At 39.4% G+C, this 14,614-nt stretch overlaps 1 protein-coding gene and 1 long non-coding RNA gene across 2 annotated transcripts; one reads left to right on the top strand and one right to left on the bottom strand.

Moving 5' to 3' along the window:
- Positions 1-4,045: 4,045 nt before the first annotated feature.
- Positions 4,046-6,526, bottom strand: bola1 (bolA family member 1). Its single transcript, XM_012969620.3, has 2 exons — positions 6,415-6,526; positions 4,046-4,735 (listed from the first exon to the last, which is right to left on the bottom strand). Exon 2 carries the CDS (start codon positions 4,724-4,726, stop codon positions 4,283-4,285), a length of 444 nt encoding a protein of 147 aa, XP_012825074.2. The 5' UTR covers positions 4,727-4,735; positions 6,415-6,526; the 3' UTR covers positions 4,046-4,282.
- Positions 6,527-6,636: 110 nt separating this feature from the next.
- On the top strand, positions 6,637-12,472 carry LOC116407059. Its single transcript, XR_004220032.1, has 3 exons — positions 6,637-6,730; positions 11,310-11,381; positions 12,199-12,472. It is a non-coding gene; the product is annotated as an uncharacterized LOC116407059 (long non-coding RNA).
- The last annotated feature ends 2,142 nt before the right edge of the window (positions 12,473-14,614 follow it).

The following is a 14,614-nucleotide window of genomic DNA, read 5'->3' as shown; positions in this document are numbered from 1 at the left end:
GACATGCAAATTTCTGTCTGGAGTATGGGATATTGTGGCTTCAACATGCAACCTGATGATGTCCTCGATTTAATTTGCCTGTGAGTGAGCCAGCAAGGACGCAATCCTTTGAGATTCAACCCCTCCGACAAAATGATGAGGGGTGGGAGGAAAGGAAAACTTGTTGCTTACACAGGACTTCTACTAAACTGTAAAACGCTAAAATGGACTCCATGCAGTCATTGCCGGCTTGTCATGAACAACATTGTGACAATCACTTTGTGTGCCGTGTATACGTCACTTGTCATTTATTGCCAAATATTTTTATACTTTATTTTTTTTTTCTCTTTTGTCTATCTGGCGTTTGAACTTGTTCTACAATAACTGATGCAATAGTTTTAGCTGTGTTTGAGGTATGATATGTAATAGTGACACAGAGGTAAGGAGGTCAGAAGTCCATTAAAGAAGCGGATCTAGGCCACAAAACATTCTTACGTTAATAGGTGGGAGGCTATTTCCTTAGATCATCCTATCAAGGATGGAGTCTCCTCAACTTTCCTAGAATCCACAAAAACAGGTCAGTTCAATCCGTTTTAGCATTTTATTGCTGATTTATGGAATGTCTTCTCCGCTCCAAACAGGGTTTTACATAATACTTTGAATTTTGTAAACCAAAGATACTTTATTAGGTGAGTTACAAAGTGGTTGAGGTTGAAAAATGACAAACCCATTAAGTTTCATTTTTTGTTCATTAAATTCTACCCCAACTTCTAGTGGCTCCAAAGGAAGGTGAATATGCAACATTGTTGTATCGCATAGCAGTGGTCTTGTTCCAGGTTCACAAGAAAAAGATTCAATTATCAGTCAATACAAATATATTACGAGCTCAAGAGAATTTTATTTATTAACCTTCAGAGGACCATGTGGTTTGATAAAATTGTTAAATTGTGGTAAGTTTAGTGTTGTCTTCAAAATACAGGGGATGATTGTTTAATGCCAATATCAGCAAGTAGTTTCGACAATCTTCTCCAGGTTAGAACAAACACCGTTGTGCAATCATGTTTGTAATGGCACTGACTTTTCATTCCTCATGTCTACGTATGTTCGGAAGTAACTAAACTATGTAAAACATCTCGTGAGCATCTAATGGCATCACTTTGTAAATAACTTCAAAATGGGCATGGCTACGACCAACCTGTAACCAATCAGTGAATTAGATGTTCACAGGGCTGTAGAAAGTAGCCAATCAGAGCAATATACTGATGACAAAACTAATGTAAGGCAACACAGCATTAAAATAGCCACAATTCAAGTCAACACCCAACAAAAGAGGAAAAAAATACAAATGTCTCTATGTGAATCGAAGTTAATTTGTCCAGCCCTTTTAGGATATCAGCTTCTCTCGGATTTTCCCATCTCCGTATCTCTGTGTCCAATTAATATTTTTCTTGTTCTCTACCCATTCCTTCGTCGTACTTGGTCCTCACATATGTAGCAATGTCTGTTTGCAAACTGTACTGTGCTGTAGTTTAGATGTTTGTAAAAAACAAAAAACAAAAAAACAGCGGAGGTCTAAGAAATTACAAATATTGTCCTGCAAATGATCCATTTTGTCTATATATAATATATATATATATATATAAAACAACAAATTGCTATATGAGAGGTATTTTATTGTTATGCTGATATGGTGCTGTGAAAGGTTTGTGTGAGAATCCACGCTCCTTGGGAAGGTGATTTCCAGAGAGAGCAACAATGTCAATAAAATAAATGTAAACCCATGTGTAATGATGTGTGTGATGGTCAATCAATGCAAAGCTTCCTATTGATCTCGGCACCATGGAAAGCACATGGTATGGATCTGTAACACCTACACAAGCATTCCTGGGGCAAGTTCTATGGAATCAATCTGGATTTTGTCTTCATGCATTTGGTACAATACAATTTTTCCACAAATGGAGGCTCGCCCAATCAGTGGATGTAAGTTCCGAGCCCTTGTATAATAAACGTAGCTGTGCACAAGGTTTGCTTGGCACTAAAGCTTGAGTGGACTCCATATAGCTCATACAACTGAGACTTCATACCATAATAACAACTGCATAACATGACTAAAATGATCACATATTGTATTACGCTGCTAATTTATAGGTCACTGCTAAGAGTTTATAAGAGTTCAGGAAGCACATAATCACAAGAACCACGCAACACAACATGCAGCTGGAGGAAGAAAAACCAAAAGGCAACAAGCGGAAGGGGCAGTAGATACAGAGAATAGCCTTTCCAGTAAGGATAGGGATGCACTGAATCCCCTTTTTTGGATTCGGCCAACCCCCCGAATCTTTCGTAAAGGATTTGGGCGAATCCAAAAAGTCACTTGATTTTTAGGATTCGGATTTGGTTCAGCCAGGAGCGTGGATTCGGCCGAATCTTGTCGAAAAAGCCAGAATCTTGACCTAATTCCGAAACTAATCCTGGATTCGGTGCATCCCTATTAAAGGACTGCATACAAGCTTGGTACCAATATAAAGCATTGTTAAGGTCTTAATCCTTAACCAGAATTAAACAGAATTGTTCTGAGGAACATTTGCAAACCAGATTTCCTATTTAGAAACAGGAATTGTTATCCAACAGGATTGCAGGGTGATCTATTCAGTGTGTGTGGCCCAAAGATGTATCAGTGGTGAGGCATTAGGCCATGGAACAAGCCAAAATATAGCTTGCAATCCACTTTATAATTCTGTGTGAGGCCTGGCCATTGACTGTTATAATCAGGTGGAAAAAGTTTTAGATATATCTAGCATACTGCTTTCTTATATATGTTTGTGGGACAATAAAAACCCCTTTTTTCTTAGCTTTCAAGCAATGTGTGCATTGGTTGGGGATGTCACTACACTGGACTCTGCAAATGAATGGGTGAAAGGCAATTACAGCACCCAAGCATGTTAATTATATGTTATATTGTTAATAAGAGAATCATTTTAAAGAACATAAATCACAGAGTGCTAGGGGTGAAAATAAAGATATTAGGAAATCATGAAACCAAATCCATTTAAATGCCCCTGTGATATCCGATAGCAGAATAAAGCTGGCCTTACCAGTGCTTACTGCCCTGAATGATGAACCATTCAATTTTTTTATTTATTTATGCCCAGCCACCTTCATAGGCTTTTGCTCCTAAAAGAATTGTGCCAGGGATTTATAAGTGTTTGCCAACTTTTAAACATACAAAAGTCTAATGAAGCAAACATTTTCTCAATTATTTACCTAATGGCCTTCAATGGTGCCTGATCGACGAGTCGACCGATATCCACAGCCTCCTCAAGCAGCGATACACGCACCGAATATCGTACAAAATGAGGTTTCGTACAATATCATCTGTGGGTGTATGGCCAGCTTACAGATTCATAAATCACAATTAAGGGATACTGGAACATTCCCGATTGATGTCTCATACTGGGCAGAGGCCAGTGCGAGGAAAAGTGATGTGTGGGTTGGCAAAAAGCTGACACCCACCTGACCGTAACCCACTCACCTCCTGACCCAGCAAGCTGGAATTATTTATTAGGGATGCAGCGAATCTCGGGATTCTGCCTTTTTCAGTAGGATTCAAATTTGGCCGAATCCACGCTCCTGGCCAAACCAAATCCGAAAATCACGTGACTTTTTGTCACATCCTTCTTTCACGAAGGATTCGGGGCTTGGCAAAATCCAAGAATAGTGGATTCCGCGCATCCCTATTATTTATATATCTGTGCCTGACCCGTCCATCTGTAAAGTCAGAAAAGGGGGGAAAGCAGATGTAAGTATATAAATAAGCTAATGGCAGGCAGCCACTGGAGGAATCGGTTGGGTTGTGGACGGAGCCCGCACACGCCGCTAAAATTGCATGCCCACAGGTTTCAGGCTGGCCTGCACATCACCAAACTGGATGTTGCTTTTCTTCTCCATTTATACATTGCCCCAGGAGGCATTCAGAGCACTGCAAAAGGAACTGTAACAATGCCAATACTAGAATGTGAGACTGGCATACAGGGAGGAAGCAGTATATGAAATAAACACAGCACTATTTATCAGCACATAATGATTTAATTCCTACATTTGACAGGGACATCACCGTAACCCATTATTGACTACCACATAAACGTACAGAAGCGCTCTGCACCCATTTTGTACGCAGCCCACAGCTGGTCACAAACAGGTTTATCTAACAATTTTCACAGTTCTTTACAGAAATAGTAAAATGTAGTTATCAGATGTTTTGCTTTATCTCACATATAAGTTCCCATTATTAGAGGGGTCACATCTACACTTGAGTGCCAAGTTTCCTGCCCATCTCAGGGTCATGCTTCGAGCCCCCCATGCAGGCTGGGCTTTTGCTGATGGCAGGGTTTTCCTCCCATTGTTGAGGGGTTTTGGCTTGGATGGACAAGGCATGAACAGGACCAGCTAACTCGTCCTTCAGCAGTTCATTCACCAGTCTATGCCTCTGGATCAGAGACTTGCCGAGGAAGCTCTCCGACACCACCACCACCTTAAAGTGCGTTTCCGAGCCCTTGGGCACCGCATGCATATAGCTCTCATTCAGCACCTCCAAGTGGCTGGGCTTCAGGGTCTCAGTCAGTTTGGATCGGATAGCGTTCTCCACTGGCCTCTCCATGTAAAGCTGTGATCTAGAATACGGCAATGTGACCAGTGTCCAAGGTATCCTGCATTTAGTTCGGAGCAGGCTCAACGGTAGCATCAGCATGGGAAGGAGCTACAGGCCAAAGAGAAATCCCAAGTTACTTATATGTGAACATAGTAGGAAACATCTATATTTTTGTGTGTGCTTACCCAGAAAGCATTTGGATTCCATTTCAGCAGTGATCCCCAACCAGTGGCTCTGGGGCAACATGTTGCTCCCCAACCCCTTGGATGTTGCTCTCAGTGCCCCCAAACCAGGGAGTTATTTTTGAATTCCTGACTTGGGGGCAAGTTTTGGTTGAATAAAAAAAAAAGATTTCCTACCAAATAAAGCCCCCCTGTAAGCTGATAGTGTGCATAGAGGCCCCTAATAGCCAATCTTAGCCCTTATTTGGCACCTCCATGAACTTTTATGGTGCTTGTGTTGCTCTCCAAGTCTTTTTACATTCGACTGTGGCTCACGAGTAAGAAAGGTTGGGGATCCCCTGCATTTCAGGCTTAAAAACATTGTGAGCAAAGGCACATGGTGTAACTGTGAGCTTATTATTGCTTTTGGCCAATATTGCCCCTCATGGAAATCACCTCAGAGTGATCGTGGGGCCTGTAGGCAACTGAGGCTTCGACTGCCACAATTCTAATTACAAGTGTTTGTATGGGCATCATGTGCCAATGCCCTTGGACTACTTGTGAGGCTCTATCTGTGGAGGCCAACAAAATATTTTCGTGACTTAAGGCCCCCATACACGGGCCGACTATAGCTGCCGATATTGGTCCCTTGGACCGATTCGGCAGCTAATCGGCCCGTGTATGGGCAGAACAGAGCGACCTGGCCGACCGATATCTGGCCTGAAATTGGGCAGATCTCGATCGGCCAGGTTAGAAAATCCAGTTGGATCGGGGACCGCATCGGCTCGTTGATGCGGTCCCCGAACCGACTGCCCCATAACCTTAAATGTAATCCGATCGTTTGGCCCCAGGGATTATTTTTTTTTTAAGTCCCTTGCTACCCGATATCGCCCACCCATAGGTGGGGATATCGGGTGAAGATCCGCTCGCTTAGCGACATCGCCAAGCGAGCGGATCTTATAGTGTATGGGGACCTTTAATGCAGTTAGTGTTGCCACCAAGTTGGTAATACGGCAATGTAATTGCCAGTAAATTTGTAATCCATGTCCTTCCCACCCCTAATCAGCCCATACCTGCCCCGATCCACCCACACCCTGCCTTAGAGTTACCACCTGGCCAGTACTTTACAGGCCTGGCCGGAAAAAATTATTCTTCATGTCAATGTTATTAATAGGGAAAAACATAATAATATAGGAAGGCCGGTATTTTTTTCAAGAAATGTGGCAACCCTACCCTGCCCCCAATGTGCCCATTCCCACCCCTATGAAGTCACTGGCTTCCCTGGACCGCAGCCTGGTCAGACTTGGGGGAAAAAAGGTGGCAACCCTAAATGCAGCCCATAACTATCCAGGAACAGAGGAAGAAGAAACAAAATATGATCCCTGCACTGTCACAAGTCTGTAACCTAATAAAAAAACAATATCTTGATAATAAAACTACCCTGACACTGTGCCCCTGGACAGCTACCCTTAGCAACCAATCAGTGATTCCATTTGCTCAGCCAGCTGGCAATACAATGAAAGCAAAAATGTGATTGGTTGCTATGGGTTACTTCCTAGCGGTATGATAACAGAATAGAGTATAGAGTCTAGGCATTAGCCAATAATAACAGTAATATTATGGTACCTGAGGCGTCCTGGTATGGTTCGGCCCGGGAATCCTATGGTCAACAGCCAATCTTAGGTCAGAGCGTATTTCCGCGTTCTGTCAGAGGACGCGTCCTGTCTCGTAGGGAATTGTAGTTCCTCCGTGCTGTAACTCCAACTTCCTTCTTCACCTTAATGCGGCTAATAAACTACAATTCCCAGAATCCCACTGTATTGAAACCCTTTGAGGAAATCCCGCGGCCGTGTTTGCTTCTGTCACAGGAGCGGGGCTTAGCTTGAACTTTGTTTTTACCCGGCCCCTGCCATCGTAACACAACTGTTGTATTTTAACAGAGGTATTTGCAAAACAGAAATCCCGTTTCATGGGGCCTTTACCTGGTTTAATTTTACTGAACGCTATAGAAGTAAAGCGCTTTAATATACATTCTGGCCAGTAGGGGGCAGCATTGCTTTTTTTTAACTGTGATACGGCATTTATTGCCCTAATAAGCTAATTGTCTGGTTACCTTTTACTCTTCTGCGGTTAATTAGCTTCGCATTTATAGTTGCTTAATTGCTGTAATAGTTTAATGTTATTATATCTTGCTTTGCTTTAGGCTTTGCCTGGCTAAAGGAATTATAAAATAAAAATCAATATAGATAAATATGGTAAAAAAAAAAAAAGGACTATTATAGAATAGGGGTCTGCAGGCTCCATACCTTAGTGAACTGCAACTCCCAGAACCCAACAGGAGACTGTTATTATTATTATTAACATTTATTTATAAAGCGCCAACATGTTCCGCAGCGCTGTACAAATCTGGACTGACACTTTTGGACTGAACCATTCTCAGCTCAGGGGCAAAATAATGAATAGCCAAACTGTTTTTAGGGTCAAGTATTATGATTTTGGGGCTTTGTGGTTTCCTAAAAAGGTTTCGTTCGTGTCAACATTGGTTTTTAAAGAAGGAGACAAATGGATTGGGGACAATTACGCTGAAATCTGCCTGGACCCACATTAGGAATATAATATTACCAATAATATTTCCTATGGCCTAACCTGCCATTAGCCATTATGGTATATGGGGTTTGAGTTGCTTATTAACACTAGGAATTACACATTTTGACTATAAATATACTTATTATAACTCATCTTAACAGAGAAAACCTAAGTTTTTTTTTTATATCAAGTGATGTGAGCAAAATATCTCTACCTTCGATGAAGGCCAGCCAATTGGGCAGTGTTACTGCTGCCTTCTTGCCCTGCTGTCGCCATCTTGTCCTGCCGTCGCCATCTTGCCCTGCAGCTGCCATCTTGTTCTACTGCTGCCATCTTGCCCTGCCGCTGCCATCTTGTCCTGCTGTCACCATCTTGCCCTGCCACTGCCATCTTGCCCTGCTTCTGCCATCTTGCCCTGTCGCTGCCATCTTGCCCTGCTGCGGCCATCTTGTCCTGCTGCTGCCATCTTGCCCTCCCGTCGCCATCTTGTCCTGCCGTCGCCATCTTGTCCTGTCATCGCCATCTTGTCCTGCTGCTGCCATCTTGCCCTGCCGTTGCCATCTTGCCCTGCCATCGCCATCTTGTCCTGCTGCTGCCATCTTGCCCTGCCGTCGCCATCTTGTCCTGCTACTGCCATCATGCCCTGCTGTCGCCATCTTGTCCTGTTGCTGCCATATTGTCCTACTATATCTTCTATCCCTGCTTATTCTTATCTACGGCTGCTGCCTGGGCAGCCCCACTACCTGTCATGCCCTAATGCCCCTTTTTGGAGAACCTAATGATATCTGGGGCTCAGATTACAGCAGTTACCCACATAACTGCACTGGGGCTGTACTTTATGGCACCGAGTGATACACTTTACTCTTCAGTTGTATGTATCCTGGCCCCTGTTTCTCCAGCCAATTTTATATATATATATCTCGGGGAAGGGAAATTAAAACATTACATATTTTTATTTTCTGTTTTCTTTACTTATTTTCTGCCTTAATAAATGGGGTACCCCCCTCTTCCCCCCCACAGCCCTTTGTTTGTATTCTCTGTGACTTGCCTGTGTTTGCCCTTCTTTATCTCAGTCTTAACTATTATCCCTGTTAAAGCTGTCATTAATAATCTTAATTGTCCCATGAAGTCCAGGGCAGCTTTCCTATAAATGCCCCTTTATATAATCAATATAGCAATTAACATCCCCTAGTCTGGGAGTAAGTGTCAAATATCTTTTTTTTGGTATTTTGAAATATTTGAACAAAATAAAATTCTGGATTATTTTTTTTACGTAAGTGCCTGCAGTGGTTTCCGTTGGCCTGGCTTGCACTGCCTTCTTCTCCTCCCCGACCTCCGCCAGTACCTACATTCACATACAGTCTTATCAGCACCTCTCACTTCTGAAGGTCATTGACAGTCAATATACGGCTTTCAAAGCAGCCATACTGCTTGTCTAATGGAGCCTAAGCCCCCTTGGCACTAAATGGCTTCAGATATTACATAAGGACAATTATTTTAAATCATAACACTTTGATGTCATTTAGTGTAATTATAAAGAGCTCGTTAAGGCTCGACCCTACGGCTGCACGAAACCTTGCGTATTACCTTCGTAGAATGCATATCTTACACTCGAGTATCCGTGCCAGCAGCCCTAATCATTAATCCCCATTTAATTATGTTTAATTATAATGATTCCATAATCCCTACTTTATGGCTATTAACTGTTGTAGACAACAGAATGGCTCTGGAACGGGCAAAAAGAAAGTGACAATTTTTTTGTTTTGTTTTTTTTGTACGATTTTTTTACATTTATTATTCAAGAAATAATTACTGCAATTATTTGTTCTTCTTTGAAATGATGTATATTTGCAGTAGAATATGCAGCGGATGTTATTTTCGCGTTTACCCCCCAAATCTGCGCCTGTTGCAGTTTAAAATAAAATACAAAGTCGCTTGTGTGGTCCTTTTGTCGCTGCCTCACAAAATTCTATTCTTGGGACTTCAAAAGCTGCTTTCGGATAGACCTGGGCACGGCCGGAGACAGCTGGGAATTATTAGCAAATGTTTGAAATGACTCTGCGCCAGATACAAGGTCAATTTTTAATAAACTGCAGATAAAGACGAGATCCCGTTGCGAAGCATGAAAGCGATCATTCCCACTTCTACTAATTGTTTCAGCCAATATTATTTATATAGTAACTTCCAAAAAGTTCCATAAAGTGTTTTTTTTTTTATAATAATCAAATAAACGCAATTTTCATAAATACTATGAATGAAATTGTATAAAAATGTGCATTTATCTGTCATCAACATAAGTAGTAACAATGTATATCTTTAATTTGTATATCTTTATTTATAAAGCGCTACTTATGTACGCAGTGCTGTACAGTAGAATGCATTAATACGAACAGGGGTTTAATAAGATAATAATAGATACATATAAAGTATAACAATAAATACAAATAAATAAAAGATAATGTAAGATAAAGATGCAAAAGGATGAAGGTCCCTGCCCCGTAGAGCTTACAATCTATATGGTGAAATATTTAAATGTTAATTGTATTGAAACAAACCCATTTTTATCTAAATAACAATTCTTGATTTTTTTATTGAATTATATCAACATTTTGAGACCCAATTGATTCGCAATCAATTTTTTTCGACAATTCGAATTTTCTTTGTGCAAAAACTCCTAAATTTGAATGATGGTGCAAAAAAAAAATGGATTATTATTATTATTATTATTATTATTCATAATAATATTTATATATAAAGCGCCAACATATTCCATAGCATTGTACAATAATAAACGTTGGCATCTAAAACTTGTGAGTTCACGTAGAAAACAATCCCAGGCAAAATGTAATTTTTTCCAATTTTTTTGAGAGCTTGTATACCCATTAAAATGATAGAATAAAAATTTGATTTTAATTCAGTTTTTTTACATTTGATTTTTTATTAATAAATAAGCAGACGTTTGAGTTAACATTATTAATGTTTGAATTTAATCTAATTAAAAAAATAGCTCCAAATTTCAAAATTTGAAAATTAATAAATAGTCCCCCCCCTCCAGTTTGGGGTAAGTATATTTTACAAGTTATGTTAGAAACAATTATCAGTGAATTTCTGCCCAGTAAATAAAATGTTCTTGTTCTTTTGTTCTGCACAAAATGAATTCTTCCAGAAACCAGAATTAGAATTAAATTGAAATGGTTTATTGGGGGTTTTTTTGTGTGTGTCTTTCATGACTAAAACCTTTGTTTTTTTATTTAATATTAAAGAAGACACACAATACAGCACTTCAGTAATAGAGCGTTAGATAGGGAAATGCAACAATCAGGGGTAACTGAGACTTGTTTGTGCGTCACGTAAAATACAGAAAATTCGTTTTTTTGTAGAAAAAGAACAGTTGAATAGAGAGTGTTCCAAAATATTACAAGGATATCAGAAGTCATTTATTAAAAGAAATAAAATATCAATACTGAATGCCAAAATCCGTCATTAAAAAGCAAATGTTATCAATTTGTTGTTATTTTTCGTTATCGATGCAAAAATCAGATCAGAGCTAATGAATGTAATCTGCCGTAAATATAGTCTTACCTCCAAAGATAAAAGAATTTTCATTTCTGAAGAATTGTGCATAAAATATACAAATATTGTATATTGTATATATATTATTACGGCAGCATATTTCACTTTAGACCTTATAAAAAAAATTAAATAATATATGTATTAAAGCCTATAATAATGTTTTTATACTGTTTGCAGCTGATTTCTTATGTTAATAACACAGTGTAATATTTTCTTGGTGCGTTGGGGTTATATGCTGTATAATCTAGTTTAGGGACTAAGAGCAATGCATATTTGTATTAGATATTTATATGAAACTATCGAAATTTCAGTACAGGAAGATTTTCAGTTGTATTGTGTCTTTTTTTTTCGTTGCTTTTTAGCTTCATAACATCAAATAAATTTGAAAGAAATGGATTTCACCAGTGTTATGCTAACTAAAAGCCCCAAGATGAGTAAGTGAATTAATGTTTATGTACTCCCCTAGTGTCATATTTGGTACAGTCCCTGGTGCTTAGGCTGAATGGCTGGAACATATCAGTTAGAGCTTTGTTTCTTTAGTAAAATGTTCCTCTTTATAGGGAAATGATAAAGTTGTTTGGTTGTAATATAATTAATTAACAAGTCCAAATTGAGACAGCTAATATGGGAACATTCTACTGTCCCCTTCAGAATAGGGAGAGAATGTGATCAGAATCACACAGGAAAAGGGCTGAACGGTATAAAGACATTTATTTATGGCATTTGTTAATCAGTTGTGTATTTTCCTATTCTGATATCTATTCATATCTGATTATGTATGGTTATTAGTTTATTGTGCATCTATGTCTTTCTATATGTCTCTATTATGCGTCTTTCTATATGTCTCTATTATGTGTCTTTCTATATGTCTCTATTATGTGTCTTTCTATATGTCTCTATTATCTTTCTATTTCTAATATTTATCTATCTATCTCTGTCTGTCTCTCTACCATTTATCTTAAATCAGTTTGAATCTCAGTTTATGTCTGATAATCATTCTGCTTTCTAACGACTTATCTATGTCTGTCCACGTCTCTGTGTCTTTGTCTGTACTCCTTGTCCTATTCCCTTTGTATAGACCTTAATATATATCTATATATTCATTCGCCACTTTGAGTGAATGTTTAGTATGCACGGATAGAGAGGATATTGTGTGCTCTGGCCATTCTCCCTTGCCTTATTCAGAAGCAGCTTGCCTCGTTCCTGTAGGGTGGGGGTGCAGCTCACACAAGTCTGTTCTTCTCCTTGCAGAAGCGTATGCCCACAGATGGCAGTGGGACCTCTGTGACTGCTGCCGGCTCCCAGCCCTGGTGCTAGAAATGTCTAAATCCAAATGTGTGAAAATGCTAATCATTTGTCTTGCCAGTTTTCTGAAGCCATCAGTACGACGGCAAAGAGCTTCTTAGTTTTATTTTGGGGAAAGTATAAATCGTGTTTAATGAGGTACACTAAAAATCCCCCCCAAACTTCCTTTTCTATTAATATCAACAGTCCAAGAGTGTTTGCCACATTGCTAGGGCTGAAGCAGATGCTTTACATTAGGTCTTTATAGGTTTCAGGCTGACCTCATTGGGTAACCCTGGTTATTACATGGGAAATTTACTCAGACTCATTTACTCATCTCAGTTATGAAATCTCTAACAATTATCATCCTGAGCATAGCTTTCCAGCTTCTCAGAGGGCAGCACACTGACAAGCATAGATGCTGGAGGGCTGACCTGTACATGCACATATATCAGTAGCTACAGTAGTCCCCTCCATATTTATGTAGTCACAGGTTGCCAAGGTTTAATGTAAGTCTACTTCATTCTCCATTTCTGTTCTTCCTACTCATCTTTTCTTCATAGACTCATTCTCTCCTTCTATCATTTGATGCCCCTCGTCAATATATTAATGCTTATTCTGACATAAGCAATGAAAGAACCTTGTTGCCATTGGTTAGATTTTAGAGCAGATTGAAGCTTCCACCTTTCCATTCTCAGTGGTGGTCCCTTGTTGTTTATGCTGGTGCTAGTGAAGTAGTGCCAGCTGGGGAACTCGTTTTGGGCAGGTAGGACTGGTTGGCAGAATGCAATGGTGGACCCATTTAATTTATGTGGCTACCATTTAATCTAGAGCACCACTCATAGTAAGGTTATAGATATATATCTATATAGTTGAGTGCCTAACTCTATCTATGTGTTGATATAATGGACATAGCTTCAAATATATATAGCAAATGAGTGCTTAACCTCAAATTCCCTCTCATGCTAAGGTTCGAGGAGTATCTAGAGGAGCTTCCAAGAGTATCTACAGCAGCAAATAGGGATTGTCCCCAAAGCTGACCCTAACTGGCCTTTATGCCAAACCCCTCAGCCACTGCTCCAGGTGGCTCCAGTTTGAGAACAGTGATCTAGATGGGACCTAAGGCACTTTGAAAAACCCATTCACTCAAATAAATAGTAACGTGAGGGGACATTTTCCAAACCACAACTTTTTCGGGTCACCTGAAAACCTAAAATAGCCTTGGGAATCCAAAAATACGTCATCTTTAAAAGCTGTTGAGATCAATGGCAGATATCCCTTTTATAAATGGAAGATCTTTCTTTCTGGTTTAAGAGGTTTTTGGGGTTTTTGACATTGGCTTTTGTGCGACAATATGAAAAACTTGCAGTTATTGTGCAACAAGTCAAAAAAAAGACACATTTTCACGACTTTATTTTGCATTTGTGCTTTTTACGTTCAGATCTTTCGATAAATGACTGCCATTCGTGGAAATGATTGATTTTGTGGTCTGAAGAAAGACACAGTTCACCCAACCATTGTCTCAAAGAGTCAACCTATTTATTATGGAGAGAATTTTTAAGATTTATCAATCAAAAATAAAAAAAATCTGTGATATCCAGTGATCTTCTATAGAAGTCAAAAAAATTGCAAAAAAAAATTAGAATTAGAAAATGAATAAATCTGCCTTCCAGTCTGTCTGGACACTTGGGGAAATAGACTGTATAAATGTACTCATTCGGAACTGAAATCCTAATACTACTCTATATTAAGAGTAGGGACCAGGGCACTATTCACAGTTCTCCCATCTCTGCTCTTTGACTGAGAGTCGAGATTAATTTACTGTTCTTTAAGCTTTTAAATTTAGACTCATTTTCTAATGGCACCAACTGGACTAATGTCCGACAGCAGCCGTTGCCATCTCAGCAGTTAGACTTATAGCAGAATTTAGTCTTCCAGCTGCTCGACTAAGAATAAAGACCATTTCTCTCCTCTCACCTGTTACATTGAGAATAGAGACCTCTTCATACAAAATCTTTTCTCTGTTCTCAGATTAGAAAGCCTAATTCCAGCAGTTATACAGATATTACAGACCAGTTATCCCATATAAATATTTAATTGTGTGTAGAGGGTAGAAACCAGTTCACCCATCAACCCCTATGACACTGAAGGTACAGGTATAGGTCCCATTATCCAGAATGCCCGGGACCAAGGGACCGTACCTTAAGTCTACTAAAAAATCAATAAAACATTAATTAAACCCAACAGGATTGTTTTGTATGCAATAATGATTATTTATATCTTAGTTGGGATCAATTACAAGGTACTGTTTTATTATTACAGAGAAAAGGGAATCATTTAACATTAAATAAACCCAATAGGGCTGTTCTGCCCCAATAAGGGG

This window comes from Xenopus tropicalis, chromosome 8, assembly GCF_000004195.4.
Source record: "Xenopus tropicalis strain Nigerian chromosome 8, UCB_Xtro_10.0, whole genome shotgun sequence".
NCBI lineage: Eukaryota > Metazoa > Chordata > Amphibia > Anura > Pipidae > Xenopus > Xenopus tropicalis.
Note: the sequence above shows the minus strand (reverse complement) of the source record. Positions and strands in the feature narration are given on the sequence as shown.